A 21,099-nucleotide genomic window follows, 5' to 3' on the forward strand; every position below is an offset into this window, starting at 1 on the left:
ACAGAATTGCATCCTGATTTTTCCCTAGTTTGTTGCATCACAATCCATTTTCTTTATGTTTTACACTGTGTCCCAACCTATTTAAAAAGAAATCAGGGTTGTAGGCTCATGTGTCATACACACTGCACTTTGTCATGTGCACTGTACTTTATAACACTACCCTCAGTTTTATGTAGTCTACATTATGGGTGTTTAATACATGAGGTACTGTGTATTGTTCTATATTTATATTATCACCTATATTAATATTGTGCTACCATTAATAATAATATATAGGTTTTAATATGTATATTATTCATATCATTGCCATATATTCTCACCTCTTTGGCCAGTTTTTCGTGTGGCTGTGACGTACGGATTTTTCTCCTCTTGCTGGTAATCCACACGACAAATGGGATGGGAGTGATGCCTAAGTGCTACTGTTCAACCCACATCAACACAACCTGTGTTCAGCCAAAGGTCATAAGAGCCAGCTGTCTGGTGCGGAGTACTGGCAATTCTGATTTTTACCAATAGTTGCCAACTTCCGACAGTGGCGCTCTTTACACCATTGTGGACAATACATCTGCTGGCTCTTGACTACTTCTCCAATACAAATGATTTGCACATTGCGTATGATAAGAATTTTCAATGTCAGACTTGCACACATGAAACTAAAGACCTGAAACTACTGACTGAGTAGGGTGAATGTGTGAGGACACACTTTGGTCATGATAAGCAGAAACAACAATTAAGAATCTTGCAAATAATAACAAATACTGCTGCTAAAACTAAATATATTTTTATTTACTCCTCAGGCTGCATCAACATTATGTGACCATATGAGAATTCAGTTGTTTGTAATGTTGCCATCTAGTGTTCAAAATTTAAACAGTTGCAAGAAGCTGCTTCATTCATTTTACTTACGTCAACTTTATTCATTTAGTTATTTGTTTTTACAGCATATGAATAGATGATTCATCCATTCAGTCATGGTGTGCATCTCAAAATGTTTCACAATAACAAAAAAATTTAACAAATCCCACTGTAAAACTAACAAAACTGCAGCTGCTGAGATAAAATAATAGCATATGTACAATGTTGTATTTAATTGCATTTCCACATAAACCTCTACAAAATATGTAAACATAATAAAAACATATTTGAAGGTGGCATGACAAATAGAGATTATAAAAATTTGATGTATTAAAATTTGAATTTACCATTACAAGTCGTAGTAATAGTATCTGTAATATTACCACCATAACTGGAAGAAAGGACAATGAAACTGGTTTAATGTCTGTGCATACATGGATATAAAATTTCTAACTCAATCTAGAAAGCCTAAAGAGTTAAACAAGCCATTTTCTTTATAGTGGAGGTAGCAACCTCACAAAAACAAAACTACCACCAATTACACCCAATAGCAGAGCAACCTCAAATCAACACACATGCGCACACACGCACACACACACAGCCATAAGGCCTTGCATTCTTCAAAATATCAACAGATTGAGTTTAAATCTAAAACACCAACTAATTTCTCAATTATACAGCTGTCTAAAAAACTTTTTTTTTCTGGTATTTTTTCTTTAGGGTGATTTGTAAAATGTTGGTACATTTTCTAATACTTGCATAATTTGAGTTTTGACCTATTACACTTTCTTTTAATGCTCGGTGTCTGAGCCTGTGCAGAAAAATGCTCCTATACAATTGTCTGAACAAGCCGCTTACTACAACTTCTACTTACTTAAATGCAAACCATGATCTTTTACAAAATACGACCAAGTAGTTTTGACTACTTGAGTCTGAAGTCATTGGAGATAAAACAGCAAATGGAAGATGGTGGTTGATATAGTTTGGAGGCCTTATTCATCGTAGTTCCTCCTCGTTGGTTTATTGGCTGGCACAGGTGGTCTGTCATCATAGGGCTCATCGTAGCGGTCATGGCGGTCTGAGTAGTCGCTGCGCCGGTCATCGTAATCCCTGCGGCGGTCATCATAGTCGCTGCGACGATCATCGTAGTCGCTGCGGCGGTCATCGTAATCCCTGCGGCGGTCATCATAGTCGCTGCGTCGATCATCATAATCCCTGCGGCGGTCATCATAGTCGCTGCGTCGATCATCATAATCCCTGCGGCCATCGTAGTTGCGCTCACTCCGTTCCTCGTACCGGTCATGGCGTTCAACAGGGCCCCTCACACTGGAGTCATCGTTATCTCGAGTGTTTTTTTGGGCATCCTCACGGCCACTCTCACCATTACGTGTTGGCTCTTTGTCATGGTACTCATTCTCACGAGCTCTGAAAAACGAATACATAACAGTGAGTGAGTGAGTGTGCATAAAGGAATTTCATTTTACTGTATTTCTTTTCAGTCACAGTAGTCTTGAAACTGATTCGGCCATGTTGTTGTTATCGACACATTTTGAGGTAATCTTTAAAGGGGAATTATGGTGGGTTAGGCCACTGATTTCCAACAAAGGGAAACAATCAAATGATAGACTGACTCTGACCTTGAATCGTGCTGAAACTGGCAGCCAGCCAAACATCTGGCTAGGTAGTTTTAGGTGACACCATGGATATACTCGGTTGTAATTAGTATGGCATCAATACACAATACACACATGATCCACAAGTAATTTATGTTTGATTTCTTTAACGTGCTTGTGAAGAGCAAATGAAGACACATTCTAAACACCCATTCTGAGGAAAAGTTGCAGTGCAGATGGAAGTCAAGCTGATCTAACAGGCCTGGTTATGAAAATGTGGCCAGTTTAATTTCCTGTAGGCTCACAGGGTGGCAAACTTTAATGTTCTGGCTATGTAATGTTTCTTTGTAAATACATTACAAATAAAGAAATCGTCAGAAGAGTGCATGATGAATGAAAAGTTTTTTCTTCGCTTCCACTTCTTACTATTTAACATTAGGCAGCTATGGAGTGGAGAAAATATAATCTCATTCATTCAAAGGCTACGGGCGGCTACTGACAACTTTTAAGTCGACTTAAGTCGAAGTTAGGTCGACTGTTTTCTTGTATGTGTCTGAATGCACGTGTTGACACTGTGAAGCAATCAATACATCCTATCTGCTCATTTTCTGGGACTGAGGATTTCCGGATGTGTCAGACTTGACGATACATTGTTATATGAAGAGGAAGTAAAAGTAGATGCCACAAGTAGCCAGCTGTTTAAGATTAATTTTGACTTTTTGCTTCCATTAAGCCATTGGGGTTGTTCTGAATATGTTCTTGAGGGCTTGAGAGAAGGCTTTACTCAACCTTTCCCTTCTTTCAAAAGCAGCTTAGAAATTTTCTTTGTTTTTTCAGTTATCCATTTTAAAAACAGAACAGCTTGTCATTCTTGTGAGCTGTATTTGACCTTGTGGCTATGAATAGGTCTGATGTCTTCGAGTTTACTGCAATAATCAGTTTACTTTTCTTTTTACATTTATAAGAACACTTCCTGTCTGGTCAATAAAAATGTAGGGTTTCTCACAGTGGACAAAAGACTTGGATTTCTCTGTCTATGGACCTAAATGCCCTGATATGACTGACCACCTGCTCATTCAGCCTCATGAATGGGACATATCAGATGTTAACTTCTGTTCACATCAAAGCATCTTGTTCATCTGCTACTGTTTATGTTTTTACATGTGTCTCTATGGGGGTAGAAAAAAAATAATTACCCCATGGCATATTCCTCCTCTTGCTTCTTCTTCCGGCAGCAGCAGCAATAGATGACAATGACAAGAACAATCAACGCGGCGACAACTCCGCCGATGATTCCCGCAGTGGAGCCAATGTTCATGGAGGCTACAGGAAGGAGGATAATTATAGGCAAGTTATAATGCAGTTTTATAAAGATGTATTTACTGGCAATACCAAAGGTGTTGCAAGAAGGTTTTGCTCACGTGGCATGACGGAGAGGGTGATGTTGCAGGTGGCAGAGCGGATCTTGTTACTTGAGGTGCAGATGTAGTATCCTGATGTATCTTTGGTGATGTTGTACAGCGACAGGACGCCTCCCACTGGAAGACAGAGAGACAGTCACATATACACAACACAGCAAGTCTACAATCCTACTGTTTAGAAAAAATCCAAAGGTGCTCAATCAATAATCAATGTTTTTTTTTTTAAATCATATTTAGTAATGGAAATATGTATCAGTAATATATTTCTTCAATAGCAAAAAGAAAATTGTTCAACAGGAAGTTCCCAGACATGTTAAATCCCTCACTCAAGTGACACACGAACAGCCAATCATTTAACAGACGTGTTGTTCAGTTGTTCCATCAACAAAGGACAAAATAACAACTAGACAATGTGGAGTGAATAAATAAGGCAGAGATTAAAGGAGTAGTTTATTAAAAAAAACAAAACAAAACAAAAACGACAGGTCAGCTCAGCACTAAAATGTAGTGTGGAGATAGCTCACCCGCATGGCAGGTTTTGGTGCAGTTAGAGGAATACAGTGAAAGCCACTGCACCTAACAGAAAGACTCAAACTCGTCTTTTTCCCCCCATTTCTTTATCTTTTTAAAAGGACAGTATAAGTGGTACAACCAACTTCAAATTTTTTCATTAACATGCGATTTTTTAGGCTCTTTTCTGGCATTATCATCATCTTTACAGCCCCACAAGTTAGTAAATTAGTATGAAAACTTGTCCCTCTTATTGGCTTCTTCATTTTATAATATATTTTTATTAACATACATTAAGACCTCATACTGTAATTGACTGAATCTCACTTTTTCTATCTTTCAGTTGCGAATGAGAGAGACATTTCTATACCAGGGCTTGGCTGGGAGGTGCCAGGGGGAGTTTGTTTCTCTATTTGTCTTAATATGTTCACGGAAAAAAATAGCTTCCTCTCTTTGAGAAAAAAAAGAAAGAAAAAAAGCGGATGAAACTATAGGCATTGATTTGCAGAAGTAAGTAAACCACTATGTGCTGACAATCAACTTAGGTTCTTTTCCTGGAATGACAGTCCTGTCAGAAACTTTGTCAGTGATACATACCGTCAGTTGTTCTGGGATCTGCAACACGAGGAAGGTTCTTGACATCCCGACTTTCCCACTTATAAGTGGGTGGCGGCGAACCTTCCTCAGACAAACACGTCAGTTTGATGTCCTGGCCGTACTCTGCCTTTCCCTCGATCTTACAAAGTGGAGGAGATGGAGCAACTAGAACACAAAAACATGGAAATATGAATGAAGAATAAACCTGCACAACATTTTTTCTAGTAAGGATGTTAATAGACTGTCTGTTGTGACATAATGATGCCGAGTGGCAACACAATAAAGCAGCACATTTGGCAAAGTGGTTAACAAAGGTTGTGTCTGTCTGATAAGCTACTTCTTTATATCATCGTCATGGCTGCTTTTTTGCGCTTCATTGTAATAACAATAGCTCACATATTAGAACAGTTCAAAGCTAAATATGACACTAACCGATGTTTATGATATCAAATACTTGGAGTGTAATATATATATATATATATGTATATATTGCTAAATTGAAACCAAGAAACAACATGCAGTATTCAACACTTAACTGCCATTTTTAAACACTTAAAAGCAAAACTTGTCTTTGAATACAAATGAAAAGTTACCTAAAACCACCAAGCGCGCCGTGTCGGCCGGCTTGCCCTCATCGTCACCTGGGATCTGTACACGACACTCAAAGACTTTGTTGTCCACTAGTGCGATGGAGGACAGTTTCAGGTCGGCCTTTCCCTTGGCAATGTCTACATCCAGGGACACCCGATCTTCATACAGCGATTTGATGTCAAGTGTACCAGTAGAATAATAAGTGACGATCAGCGTCTGTGAGACAACAACAGCACCAGAGGAACTTTAAAAGAGGACCAAAGAAAAGTTCTCTCGGCCTTCTTTTTGCTCTTCTTCGTAACGCAAAAATAATCAATCAGGATTAACCTGATTATGGCAAAAAGTTCAGAGAATCATGCACACACAATTAATAAGCACATAACCACATTGCAGTAGTCTGACCTCTTCAGGCTTTGTATTTTCAGCTTCAGCAGACCATGAGATGATGACTAAGCTGGGGTTGGCTGACTTGGTTTGAAAGGTGCAGGGCAGTGTGATGTTGTCACCCCTGGCAAATTCATAGAGATCCTGAGGGATGTTCACATTGAGAGCACCGACACCTGACAACACTGTCAGAGATTTAAAAACAGGGAATAGATTACCATGTGGCTGCAAATGCAAATCTTTTATAAAAACAGCAAACTGTGGTTAAGCTTTTAAAATTATTATGTCAATCTCACTGTATTACAAAATGTGCGTAAAATGTACATTTACTGGGAACGATTCAGCAGCTGTTCAGTACTTGATGACCCCACCCTCCCAACCACATTCACACTCGGGAAGCACATTTGCATAGAAACTAGGACAAGTTGTCAAAAGCAGTTATTTTGTAGCAAAAACATAAAACAAACAAACAAAAAGTTCAGTGCTGATCTGTTAAAATTTTCTGGAATTCCTAATCTTCTACGATAGTAAACTGAACATTTGTTTTTCGATCTTTTCTGTCAAACAAAGCAAGATATACTAAGACCCTGGTACCCCGACAACTTGTGATGGCTGGACCAAATGTTTTGGCAACTGATTAAGAAAACTAAATTAATTAATATTGTAAATAATGGTTAATTGTAACTTTAGTTTAATTTTACTGATTGCCAAAGAAAGCAGGTGCAGTAAAAAGGATATTAATATTTGATTAGGTTGATTTCAAGAGCTACCACGACTTTTAGGTTGTAGTTTGGGTGCTTATACAATTTTTAAAAGAAAAGGTAGCTTAACAACAAACCAATGAGAGAAGTCACCTCCATCAACAGGTTAATGGGGCCTGTAGGCCTAGTGAAGGGCGCAAACAGGTGTGGCAGCTCGGTCAGGCGCAAAAGAAAAGAAATAAATGTCAACGTCTCACACAAATTGGTTTACTCACCCAGACACAGCACAGCCCAGGTAGAAATCCTCCCCGCCATGGCCGAGTGTTTTACTGTCTCAAACTAATCGTTCCTGGTGTATGTAGTTCTTTTCTCCCGAATCAAACAGAGACCCGCAGCCGCACGGCAAGCATTTGCATCGAAACCCGACGGCGTCCTTTGAGCGATGCTCCTGGATGGGTGCTGCCCGCAGCCTCTCGATGGATGACTGACAGCGCTCTGAGCCAATCGCTGCTGCTCTTGCACTTCCGGTTAGATTCTTGAACCGCACACCTGGCGTGCGTCGGCATGTTCTGTATTTCAGTATACTTGGCTTGTCAGGTTTTCTAAGAACTGTTTTGCCAGGACGTTCACATATTGCTTCACTCAGACGTTATTTGTTGCACTGTTTCCAAATGAGACTTCACATTCAAACATGTTTATCTTGAGTTCTATGTACACTTCATGGAGTCAGCCTATAATGTTAACAGATATACATACAGTGGCCTGTAAATGTGTCTATTTATCATATTCTAACAATCAGCTTTATGTTGCAACTGAGAGACAGACAAGTGGTGTTAGGCGATTGTCAAACCAAACAGTCCACAGTGTGGGTGGTGCAAAAAACTGATGGTTTGTGCTGCAAGAACAGAAGAGCCTTTTTATCCCGTCAGACTGGTTTGACAAGATTTTTATCACCCTGAGGCAAACACACACTCACGCACACAGCGAAACAGAAATAGAAAAACAACGAAACAGCATAATGTCTCAGGAATTCAATCATATCTTTCTGTCAGATGTGATTAAACTTTAAAATAGTTGATTGTAAGTGACGAAAGGTTAGGGCTGCAGCAACCATAAACAGGTCTAACATATGTATCCGAAAGTTCTGGAAGGAAGTGATGATACAAGTAGACGACCATTTTAAAAAAAAGAGACAGACGTGCTCCGATTTAGCTGAATTTCCCCACAGCCCCGACTGAAAACGGAAACCAACCAGAAACCGAACAGCGTCTCTCCTCCATCTACTTATAATGCACAATAAGTGCAGTATTGTGGTTTAAGCACCAGATACAAAGATAACAAGTAATTAAAGTGTCTTCAGAAGAAAAGAAAAGTCTCAACATGTAATATATTTACATAATATATAACAAAACAAGTAAACAGCAAACATGACCACACCTTGGTGACATAAATACACCGCAACCTGGAGCCTCCTGGATTTGAGTTGTACTACAGCGCCGCTCAGTGGATGTGACTGGAAAACTTTTGTCTTTTGCCCACAGTGTATGGCTCCTATTAAGTCAATAACTTGTATCAGTGAAACTTTCTTCTATGTCCTTATTTTTATTTTATAACATCAAGCTGGCCTATTCAAAAATACTTTAAATACTTGTCGTATTCTACACTATTCTTATAACAATCATTTATATGGTTTTTCATTAACATGCCTGTAAAATAAGAGTGAGACAACCATGCTGTTCAGACACCACCTGCTGTTACTGCTGCTACACTCATCCCATAATATATGAATTAATGACAGTTATCTGATGAGTATAAGCTGATTGCGGTAACACACAACAAGCGTTACCCTCTGAAAAGCATGTTGCAGCAAATTTCATATAACACGTTTTGACATGTGCAAACAATTAAATGAATGACGGCTTAATTCCCTTTAGCTGCCACAGTTTCAGGGTCCTAACTGGCTCACTGTCACACTTGAATAGAACAGACCCAATGTTGTCAAAAATTTATTTAGGTTGAGGTCATTAACTGATACATCAAACAAGCTCCAGTTTGAAAGGATGTGGTCCAAGTTCAGGTTTTGACTTCCTGAAGCTGTTTCTGTACATAAGCAACCACAAACAGCCTGTAACAAGTTAAGAGATTTCTTCTCAGTCGTGATATGAGAATTAGAGATGCTGTTTGTCATCGTTCATGTCGCACAAATTAGCTGCCACATAATGCACACATGTAACCTCATCAACATCAGCGTCTCATAAATGTCTTATGTGTGACTTCCCTGAATCGTGACTGTGAAGGAAAGATGAAACACTGTGCCTTAATCCTAAGTAGGCAAGGACGGAGGCTGTAAAAAAATTCATTCAATCACTCAACTTTTTATTTGTCGGTTGAAAAGTTTTCTGTGACTGCTGTGAAATCTGCTGCCTCACCTGTCTGTTAAATGCTTGTATTTCTTGACGTATTTTGTTCAAACACACAAGAGGATCTGTATGGCATTTTGTGGCTTACAGTAGCACATTACAGGCAGGGAGCTGCAACAGAAGATAACTAAACTGTGTATTTCTGCTGTGAAATTAGACAGCAAGTGCCTGATTATAGTGAGCACGTCTTACCATCTTTGTCTTGATATTTACATGACATTTTCTGTTTCAAGAGGAACCTTTTCCTTTTGTGAATAATCAATTTCCTTCATTGTATTTTCACAAAAGCCAGGAGCTTTTCTGTATGGAGCGAAAAGTAATCAAAACATGATTGCTTGCACAATTAACTCCTTCTTTCAGCCATGCATGAGTATTAATATGCTGAACATATATTTGCGGGAATGTGAATAAGAGTATACAGTTTGTATTTTATCCAGGCCACCCCTTCACCTCCATGTTTCTTTTGTTGTCTCTCATCCTCCTTCTCCTCTGCTTAACACTGTGGCCAATTTCATCTCATGTGCTCCTGGCAGTCTTATCTCGCCTTCGCATAATGACTCCGGACCCCATGACACCTTTCATTTGGTATCTTATACAATTAAAGCACGCAAAATTGCCTGGCAGCTCTTGACAAACCACAGGGATCAACGGGGATTAGAGATGTTCTTTCTCCGTGGCATATTACACCCTGCTGGATTACTGGTCATCGTTGTTTATGTGTTTCTGTAATGTCTGTATTGAAGACATTTCAGTGCATAACCTGTAAGGGGTCTTTCATGGATCATTTCTCTACTTGAGTGCCTGCTGATGGCCTGTGAGCCTTTTTCCCCCCCATCTCTGGTACCTGTGATGTTCCATTATCCTGGGGCACTCGCGGGTCCATAGAGACATCACTTTGTACAGGAACCCCCTTGTGTTGTTGCAGGATGTGGCGTTACCAGGAGATCATGTAAATGCAACCAGTCAGTCTGTGAAAACTCCTCATCTCATAGCCCTCACAGGAGCATAACATGACTCACTCTCTCTCTCTGGTAATGAAACTCAGACATCTTTGGACCACAGTTTCAAACAAGAATAGTGCACTCAGAAGGGTGCATACCTCTGCCAGGTGTGTCTGGGAGCAAATTGAAGCAGTTGTTCATCATTTGCGGGAAGTATTGGCTGGTTACGTGGAGCGAGGAGACAACAGTCGATGGCGGTGACAGAGCAGTCGATAGACAAGGTTGTTAAGAAACTGTGAATCACCACAATCATGAGAGGTCCTTGAGTACACAGTCATAAATGTGCAAAAAAAAAAAAAATATCAGGCTGATGTATCCAGCAGTATATGAGATTGGCTGCAGACGGATACACACACACAAACACAAACACAAGAGAACACACAAACACACGATCAGACGTGTGATAATGACTGAACTAACTAGAAGATAATCGCACAATCGGCACTAATAAAATATTACGGTTGTTAAAATGGTTAAAACTGCCAATGATTTTAATTTGTTTAACTTAATTTACAGCCATGCTAGCTGAATTGGCTTTCCCGCTGCTTGTCCAGGTGGACATATTAGCAACTGCATTTGGGTGGACTGCCGTGAAATGCAGTACAGATATTTAAGGTGCCCAGAGAACCGATCCTAATGACTTTGGTGATTCCCTGACTTTTCTTCTTACTCCGATTGAGTCGGAAGTGAGTTGCTGCCCCAAGTGAAGTGAGTTCAAATCTCTGAGTTTCTGCCGTAGGCAAGCTGGCCCAATATGACAGGCTTAGTCAGTTTCTGGTTTTGGAAAGCCAAAGCTGTAGCATCCGCTTATGTTCTAAAAACAGACAGGTCTTAAATGTGGGTTTTCACGGTTTTCACAAATATCAACATCTACCGTAGAGGTGGATTAATTCTGTTAATATCTTTTAAAAAAGAAAGAAAATTAGCAGAAAAGAAGCAGTTTTGTCTCACAAGGTTCAATAAAGCACCTTCTTACAGTAAAAGCTGATGGATGAGATATCACAGAAGGCCTGGTGGCTATAGTTTTTTTAAAAAAAACTTAAAATAGTGTTGGGAAATACTAATTCATGGTGTAATCTCTACTGTATATCCACTTTGTCTACAATAGTGAATTTCTAAAGTGCGTTTGCCTTAAAAAAGAGAGCCTATTTTCAGTCTGAAAATATGACCCACTCTTTTCAGGAATGCCAGCCTTTAAGGACTGGTTACATGAGGCTAAAAGTGACTACTGCCCTTCTCCCTTTGTAATTCTCCCATTGTGATCTAACATTTGACAAGAGGAAAAGTCAGAAGTCGGACAGGATAAGTTCCGCTATAAAAAAGAGCATCCAAACTCAACAGGCTTCTGACTTTTTTTTTCTACCAAGAGTTTTATCCCCCTTTAAACATCGGAGATATTTATTTTCTCTCATAAATTCAACACTGACACACATATTGATTGCTGTGTATATTGTGTACCATTTACGCAGAGCCCCTATGGCAGACCCCCACGCTCAGAGACTGAGGATCTGAACAGAACCTGGTGAATCTGGACACAACACTGTCACCAGAGTTTTGCCTCCTAACCCACAGGACCTGGCCGTATCGTCTCTGAGCTTGAACTTGCACTCAGATGAAGAAGAGCTCTTGAGCAGTCAGCCGGCTTGGCGGTGACAGATGGAGCATCTGTACCCAAACGCGTCGCGCAGCGTCATTCCTGACCAAAGCTCGGCACGGACGATGTGGCTCACCGGTGTGGCCATCGCTTCTGTTTACGGCGTAATCAGCGTGTTGGGGCTAATAGGCAACATCACCCTCATTAAGACATTTTGCTCCGCCAAATCCATCCGCAATGTGCCGAATCTCTTCATGTCGAGCCTTGCGCTCGGGGATGTTTTACTGCTGGTGACCTGCGCTCCGGTGGATGCCAGCCGCTACCTGTCAGAGGAGTGGCTGTTCGGGAGAGTGGGCTGTAAAGTCATCCCGTTCATTCAGCTCACTTCGGTTGGGGTGTCTGTGTTCACTCTCACAGCTCTCTCTGCTGACAGGTAGGTTACAGTTTTTTTGTTGTCTGTTATCACCTGCTTGACCATCAGTACAGTAAACATGGCCTGCATTGGGGCCAGTTGATCCGAATCTTGTTTTCTGTCGTTACAAAAATAATCAGGCCTACACGTCATACGTGCAAAATTCTTTTGTTTGATCATGACGGAAAGCAAACCACGTCTTGAAGAGAGCTCGTGCCCCTGTTTAGGGCTGCTGACACGTGTACCGCCAGACAGGCAGTCAGTTTCTACAATCAATTACTGACAATTAATAATTTCAAATTTTTATCATCAAATTAAGACAATTTGTGCATTTTGGGGGGTTACAAAACAAATCTACGTCACACTGTGGAAGAAATGTTTAATATCAAAATGCTAAAGTCTGGCTGTGAAAAACTTCAGAGGTGTTGCCGTAATGTTAATGTGCGCTTAACACGTGTCTAAGGAAGCCTTAAAGTGAATAAGCATTTGTTTGAAACCCTCACAGAAATGTCACGTGTGCGTGATGTATGTGATGTGTGAGCGTGCACGAGTGCGTGGACAAGTGTGCGTGAATTTCAGCTCTAAACATCTCTGGCTCAAAGAAGCGGGGATTTATTAAGCAGACCTGAGCGCTGGAAAAGAGATCCGAATAGGCTGGAAAAAACCTAAAAACCTAACTGACTTTATCCTTGAACTCTGTGAAAATAACTCTGCGGTGTCTTGAGCTGATGAACGCGATGCACCTGAAGGGCTAAGTCAGTCGACTTGGTTGCCATATGAAATTTGGCAGTCACGTGACTTATCATACTGCTCATACTGTAATTGCACTTTTACAAACGGGTGTGTTTTCCTGCCCCGGCTGTTTTTCTACCGGATCTGAATGGCGGCTGCCTCTTTCACTTTAGCTTAGAAGAACATTATTTCTGAGGAAAATTACGCCATCCAACCAGTTTAGCAGAGCAATAATTTAGTGACACTATCAGCTGTACAAGTACAATAAGGTAAGTAAATCTGCAATATGATTTAAGTTTGCAGTACGACCTACTGATGTGCAGAATACATTTTTTTTAAATCCAGTGGCTTTGGTGTTATGATGAAATCTGAGACTGGTTTCCTCCTGCGATTGTTGCTGTTCATTGGTGTAAAGCCAAGCTCACTTCTAACTGCAGTATTCAGTGTTCAAACAGGCTGCTAACAGTAAACCAGCTTCAGTTATGACTTCAGTGCTCTGTGTTTTATTTTCAAGACAAACCTTGGTGGAAAATCTGCTGTCATACTGGATATTTTGAATGTTAATACTGCTGCAAATTGCTTCCATGTTCTTTGTTTTGCTTATGTTTGTGCATGCAAATGTGCATTTCCGTGCATTGAGCCAGTACTCCCTGATGCCACTGTCAGATGTCAGTAGCTGCCCAGTCTGAGTAGCTCACGCACATGTTTATCTACAACCAGGTATGGCAACACCACTTGGACAAACTAGGCTCAGAACTGCAGTAAAACCATCAGTTGTCACCCATGATGCAGTTGTGCTATGTAGTTTATTGTATTCTCTACACTGTGGTGACCTTCTCCATCACCAACAATTTCTTGTAGGAAACAAAGACTGACAAAGACAGAGACAACAGCCAGCAGCAATTGCAGCTGTGTAGATTTAAATGTTGATTTCCTGCTACTCTTTCATCACTGGTTCATGCAATTATTTACATTCATATTATTGTGTATCTGGATGTTGGGCATATCTTCATTGTTTCCATGGGAATCTGCTCTGTAGGATCGTGAGCTGATTCTGTACTGAGTTATGATTGAGTTATTATATATAAGGACCCCACAGCAGGTATAATAAGTGATATTAGGCTACAGAAATTAAGTAACTGCCACTTTAACAGGAGACTAACATCAAAACAGCAGACGACACAGAGATGCACGAACAATACAAACTCCACAGCGGCTGCAAATTTTTTACACACCGTGTAGCTCGCACACACGATGCCACATTGCCAGGCAACACAGTGGTCGTTGATGTCCCTGGAGTGGATGCACTCACCTGTCTGAATGTCATTCTGTGAGCTTTGTGCACTCTAAGTCCTAAATAGTTCATATTATGACTAGTTCACTTAGCCTCTCTGTCCCAATATAACCAGTCCTCAAGCTTCTCTGTGCCCACCGTGCTTTTCAAACCTTCTGAGCTGAAGGAGGCTCTGTAGTCAAAACTAAAACTGTGACAGAAATACTGGAGGGAAAAAGCAGCAGAAAGGCCTCACACACCTCACTGAGCCACTGAGCATTTAGCATTTACGCAAATCACACAAAATATCGGGTGTGTTTGTCGAGTGGTACATCACATCACTGAATGGCGGAGGTAGAATTGACCTTTTTTAAAATAATCAAAAAAAAACTTCACAGATTTAGAGTACTACTACATTGTGTATACAGAACAATCAAAGGGAATTTACTTCTGGACCTGAAGACTCCCACTGCAGCTGTATGTGTGAGCGTATGATGTGAACTCTGTCTGTTGATGAAATAGCAAATAAATGTGGGACCATTCAGAAAGATCTATGACACAAAATCACTATAACAACAAATTATGACAAAGATTACAAAGTGCAAAGAAATGTGATTTGCATTAAAATCAGGGCTTGGCAGTGACTGTGAAGGTTTGCGTTTATGGTAAAAGAAAACATTCAAAACACAGTTAAAATTTTGAATTATGTGAAAGCTGCCTGTCTATGATGTTCTAGTTGTGAGCTTGGTCTTCAAACCGTGTGCCCAAAGAAAGAAATTCTGCCATTGTCATAAGTTTGTCACAGTATTTGTCTGCCGAAAGCAGTTAAAATGTATTTACTGGAGTTATTGGGGAAGGAAATGACCTAAATTTATTACTTGGAAGAGCATCTCTGTTTATTATTGGTAATCAATCATTTTAATTGCACACTGCAGCAACAGGAAAGTGCTCGACATGTGGGTGAGAGAAGAAGTGAGTGTTGACTGGTCTCCACTAACATTTCACATTTCATTAAATCTCTTTGTCTGTCAGTATGTTCTAAACTTTAACCTCTCCAAATTAATTTCAATTTTTGTTTAATTCAGTTTCTTTTTTTCTGCTTTGCCATTTGGCAGCATACAGAGCAGGACCTCTCTTGTAGCGTGAGGTAGGAAGCCTTGGTTTGCTGCTTCCTATTACTCTAACACAGATTAACAACAGAATGATTTTTGTGGAATTGAATTTTGTAGATTGCTTGAATTTTCCAATGTTTCTAGGGATTTTCAGCATAAGGTCATGGATGACCATCACATATATTTTACAATTTAAAATGCCTTTTCATGTCCACACATTGCCTGTAGTGTTAGCTTAGTTAACTGTTGTGTCCAGCTGTTGAAGTGGCCATTAAAGTGGACCAAATTTCACTGAGAATGCTGTCTCTGGGCTTTTATTTTACTTGCAAAAGACAGGTAGGTTGAAAATGGAAACATCTTCCATAAACTTTAAATAAAAAAGAAAGAAAAATGACAATGAGTCAACAAACAACAAGTCACTGCCTTGAAAGAACTTGCCTGTGCCTGTCACAGAGGTTTAACCGCATTCAGTTCGACAAACTTTGTGTATTTTTGATAATTTATGATTTTAATTGCATGATGCAGCAACCCAAAGGTGTTCAAGATGCGAGTAACAGTTGATGGATCAGTTTTAAAATGGCTGCTGGGTAGGCTAGTGGGTACAATCCTGGATCCAGATTATAAATATTTGTAGTTTTGTTTTGGCAGTTTTAGCAGTCTGGGTGCTTCCTAGTTTGTTCTGTAATTGTTAAAATGTGACGACTGCATTGGGGTAATTGGAGACTCAAATTTTTTTAAAAATTATTTTTACACAAGAAACAGCAAGTTAAAATGTAGAATAATTTCAGAATACGTCAGACATTAAAGCTGAGCTAATTGGCTCCATCAGTGCAGTGTAGTGTAGTTTGATCAGATTGAATTGACGACAACAAAACCGTCATCGCATTCACATGTAGAGTCAGGCTTTGCTGAACAGGAGTTCACAATATCACAGTTTTCTCACTGAACCTCAGCCGCTTGCCACCGATGAAGAGAGTTCAGAGAAAAGTCTCACTGCCATTCACATGCAGTGGTAAGGAGCATAATATAGCCAGCACAAGTGGCAGCCAAAGGCAGCAATTCAACATCAAGGCTATTGAATTGTTCATCTGTTCAATTATTTCCTTTTCAAGGTGCTGAGTTCAAATGAGAAAATTGTCCTTGAATCAAGTATTCAGTTTCTGTTGGACACAGTTAAGAGCAGCAAGTGAAGAGCTCTCAGTAAATTTGAACGAGACTAAATGAAACAAACTGTACACATGATGTTGACTGTCTCCTGTCTGAAGCCTGTCTGTTCCTCTCACCAAGTTTAAATCTGTTTTTTTTTTTTATTTGAATAGTCATTACTCCCTTCAAATATTCATCCCGGGTTGATGTTATCTTGGCTTGTTTACATTTCCTCTCATTTTCTATATTATTTCCTCAAATAAGTTCAACAGGAGTAATGATTTTGCCCCTAATAGATCAGTTATAAGACAGTAAAAACAACCTAACATTTACAACTATGAAAACTCATTAACTCATTAACATTTAGCTTTAATTTGTTGCTATTGGTTTATACTGCATATTGTTATATATATATATTGTTATTATTGAGTTTGAGATAACTAATAAGCCATTTTTTAGAAACGCATTACCCTCTGTAATACAGTAACTTGAGTGTTTAATTTAGCCTTTAAATTGTAATTTACTAGCATTTATAATGGCATTATTTGCAAAAGAAAACACTAAAGCATTTTATCAACAGAGAACATCGAAGTCTAAGTTTTTGAGCCTTGAAACTGAAACAATACAACACCTTTAAACATAAATAATACTAACAACTCTTACCACAAATATTTCACCTCTAATGTGCAGTTCTCTCTCTGTCTAATCAGCAACGTTTTTATATCAACAATAGACCACATACTAGTATGTAAGAGGATTGTTTAATGTTCAACTCTGCTATTCCGTAGGGGCTTTATTATTATATCGTCCATTATATTTTCAGCTTATTGTTTTGGTTTTGCCGCTTTTACTACTGTAAAGCTACTGTTTATTGTTCACTCTTACTGCGCTCATCAGCATCAATTTTGCCTGCAGCTGGCAGCAGTTCTGAAAAAAAATGAAGCCTTTAAGAAACTGTACATCAGTCGTCAGCTAGTGAACAAAGTGAAAAAACCCCAGTACACACCACCACCATACACACACACACACACACACACACACACATATATATATATATATACTGTATATATATACACACATACATGTTGACAGTAGAAACCAATAACAGCACTAAATATTAAAGTTGCATTCACTAAGTGCCCAGAAACATCTCAAAATTGATAACAATACTAAAAAGTTGACTGTCGATATTTTTTGAGCTTGTTTCCACTCAGGTGCTCGGAAATTCATAGTTATTGCAGTTTACGCTGTCAGCTGAACCACCTGCACAAGTCCTGAAATAAGTTAGCATTTAATATAAAAGGGCAATCAAGTGTTAAAAGGACACCACTTTTTAAGGTAACCTTTGATAGTGATTGTGGCTCACAGTGAGACTAATTACATCTCTCTCTGTCTCTCTCTCTACCTGTCTGCCTGTCTGTCAGGTACAGGGCCATCGTGAAGCCCCTGGACATCCAAACATCGAGCACCACTACCAGCATTGTCCTCAAGGCGGCACTCATCTGGGTCTTTTCCCTGGTCCTGGCTATCCCTGAGGCCATCTTCTCAGACCTCCACACCTTCAATGTCACCGCCACCAATGAGAGCTTCACCACCTGTGCCCCCTATCCTCATGCAGGGGAACTGCACCCTAAGATCCATTCCATGGCCTTCTTCCTTATTTTTTATGTCATTCCCCTACTGGTCATATCTGTGTACTACACCTTCATCGCTCAAAGCCTGATGAGGAGTGCCTCAAACCTGCCTGTGGAGGGGAATGTGCATGCAAGACAACAGGCCAGTGTTAAAACTGTCATTCCCAGGGCTCTAGCTGTAAAATGTTTCAGTTATTTGGCTTTCTCCTCGCATTTGGCAGTTGATCGACAGACGAACTTTATTGATCCCACAGCGGGGAAATTCGCTTTCCCCCTATTTGATTGGCACGACCTCAAAATTCTGGTCACATCGTACACTTTTGCTTAAGTCTTGAGTTTTGAATGCAGGACAGATTACTTTATACTTATGCGAAAAACCTGAATACTTCCTCCTTCACTGACAGAAATACAATTAACCGTTAATACTATTAAATGTCTATTAAACACTAATGTCTGTTATACAATAATGTTCTTCGGTTCAACAGGTTGAATCACGAAAGCGCTTGGCCAAGACAGTGCTGGTGTTTGTTGGTCTCTTTGCAGTCTGCTGGCTTCCCAGTCATGTCATCTACTTGTACCGCTCCTATCACTACTCCGAGGTAAACAAAAGCATTTTTCTATATTGACATTATTTGACAGAGTACGTCTGTTGGTTTGTTTCTGCCCTTTTGTACTGTGTAATTATATATATTTGTTTACTTAAAAAAATAAGTATTTTATTTATACTGTGGTGGACTGGTCTTATCGTCAACTGGAAGTTGTTAAAAATCATCAGCTTTATTTACTGTATTTATATGTGTTCTGACATCATTTGTAGTCCTCGCATATGTGTAATTTTAGCTGCACAAGGAACTCAAATTCACATGAATTTCACTGTATTGCAGAATTTTGATTTAAAAACTGGAAGTTGTCTGGATAATGGGAAGTCCAAATGAATTTAAAGTTAATCTGGACTGTCTAATAAATATTTTGAGAAAGCTATTGTTGAAAAACCATTCCACCAGGCCGTAATAGCTTACTGGGGTAGTGAACACAATTTTGTTTAATTAAGAAATATGTGCATGTAACTGGAGGCTGTTCAGATAAATAGAATTTATTCTATTTTTATCTGTTGAGAGAGCATTCAAATCTGTCTTTCGCCATGCCAGGTGGACACATCCCTGGTTCACTTTGTGTTCAGCATTGTGGCTCGTATCCTGGCCTTCACCAACTCCTGCCTCAACCCGTTTGCCCTTTACCTGCTGAGCAAGTCATTTCAGAAGCAGTTCAACCAGCAGCTTTGCTGTTGCTGCCGTGTCATCCTGAAACACTCCTCACAAAGCCCAACACAGTACAACACACGTGTGACCTCTGTCCGCAGCACTCATCACTCCGTGGCCAGTCTGAGCATGATCAACGGTAGGTGGCTCTATCAGGAGGACTGTGTGTGAGGGAAAAGTTAACCACAAAACACTTGGGGGCCAACTTGGTGTAAATTAATGCATGTATTTCTTTCTTTTTTTTTTTTACAAGCTTACTGCTTTAATATGTTAGCACTAATCTCTGTGCAGTCAGTGGCCTTGTTATCCACATCTGAACATGGTTGCACTACTGTGCAAAAGTTTCACCCTTTATACTGATGTAGCAGTACAATCCAACAGTATTTTTCCTTTAAGGAGTATTTGCTATTGTAGATTAGTAGTATATGAATTAAATTATAAGGAGGCAGGGAGGTCCTTTTCTATTGTAAGATAACCTCTTTGCTATTCTTCAGTTTGTTTTACAAACTGTTTAAGGACAGTCTTCGAGACATTATTGAAATGTTTTCACAGACTGCGTTGTACACACCGTGACAACTTACCTGAACATCATGAGTAAAATTTGTGGAGTGTCGCTTTAAGGGTTTCATCCAAACTCACTAATTGTGAAAGAGGTGCAGAATTTGCAGTCGGACAGACAAGAAAGGATAGCATTTTGCATCTGTGAGGAAAAATCATCTCTAATGAAGCTATAGCTTAGAGAAGTGGCAGAAACCAGCATCAGTCTTTAGGGCCACCCTTTTAGTATCAACACGACGACATTTCAAAGAATCAGGGATTATCTTTAACGAAGTAAAAAAGCTTTTTGTTGACGATAAATAAGTTGAAGTGCTTTTGCTATGTTTGCTATGCTATGAAAAGTCAAATCACTTTGCTCTAATTTGTGATGTCTGTTTATATTTCTTGATGAATAGTATTCTGTCTGTATTCTGTCTGAGTGTAATATTTCTAAATGTTATATTTTGTGACAACTGTGAAATTATTGAGCTGCGATGTACACTGTGAAAAATGAACTGTGATTGTAAACATGTCGTAGAAATCACATTTGTAACTCTTTTTGTGTGTGTATTAACACAGGTTGCATTCAGTTCTGCAGTACATTAATGGACACTAAGTGTAGTGTTTTGCTTAAAAATAATGCTTCTTTCCAATGGAAGAAACATAATGTATAATCAATAAAAAGGCAGTCAAATTGGTGTGCAGTCCGTCGTTCTCTACATTATTCTGCATATTGAAAGAGGAGTCTCATGTGCATCCTCGTGCTTTGGTTGAGTCCTGCTGACTGTGTATACACCACATAGTTTCTGCACCACTGTGTTCATTAGACATGATTATTCTGCAGTGTCACATACTACTTTACAGTCACTAGATCACACCGCAATGTCCTAATTTGGTGGTTCACAGAGGGAGAAGATCATGTCCAGGTTGTGATGAGTGGGTGTATAAGTCAGTCTGGATACTGTTTGTTTAATTGCAGTGTTAAGGGCCTTGCCAAATTTCTGTCCTGCGTGGTCTCAAACGTCTACTTAACATGTCATCTGTATGGTCAGGCCCGTTCTGTGCGAAGTCTGGAATGTAAATAAGAATTAGTTACTTTATTTTTAAATTAAGGAATGAAATATATGCGATCAAGACTTGTGAAATCATGTTAACAAGTATGTTTGAAATCCCTTTCAAAAAGTCCTACATGTAAAAGTCACTTCATGGTCCTCACGAAGTCAGTCCTCTGCAGGACTTCCATAGGAATTTAAAAGGTATTCAGGATTTATGAACATGAGAGTAGAAAGAAAAGTCTTTCAGTAGGA

General features: G+C 39.5%; 2 protein-coding genes across 2 annotated transcripts; one reads left to right on the plus strand and one right to left on the minus strand.

Moving 5' to 3' along the window:
* Positions 1-892: 892 nt before the first annotated feature.
* LOC124060603 (cell surface A33 antigen-like) lies at positions 893-7,129 on the minus strand. Its single transcript, XM_046391743.1, has 7 exons — positions 6,948-7,129; positions 5,990-6,156; positions 5,590-5,803; positions 4,997-5,161; positions 3,890-4,006; positions 3,665-3,791; positions 893-2,280 (listed from the first exon to the last, which is right to left on the minus strand). Exons 1-7 carry the CDS (start codon positions 6,985-6,987, stop codon positions 1,848-1,850), a joined length of 1,263 nt encoding a protein of 420 aa, XP_046247699.1. The 5' UTR covers positions 6,988-7,129; the 3' UTR covers positions 893-1,847.
* A 4,616-nt stretch (positions 7,130-11,745) lies between these two features.
* On the plus strand, positions 11,746-20,486 carry grpr (gastrin-releasing peptide receptor). The gene is made up of 4 exons (XM_046391758.1): positions 11,746-12,120; positions 17,787-18,138; positions 18,482-18,595; positions 19,145-20,486. The coding sequence occupies exons 1-4, from the start codon at positions 11,750-11,752 to the stop codon at positions 19,424-19,426; spliced, it is 1,119 nt and encodes a 372-aa protein (XP_046247714.1). The 5' UTR covers positions 11,746-11,749; the 3' UTR covers positions 19,427-20,486.
* Positions 20,487-21,099: the final 613 nt, after the last annotated feature.

The sequence above is a fragment of the Scatophagus argus genome, chromosome 1, assembly GCF_020382885.2.
Source record: "Scatophagus argus isolate fScaArg1 chromosome 1, fScaArg1.pri, whole genome shotgun sequence".
NCBI lineage: Eukaryota > Metazoa > Chordata > Actinopteri > Scatophagidae > Scatophagus > Scatophagus argus.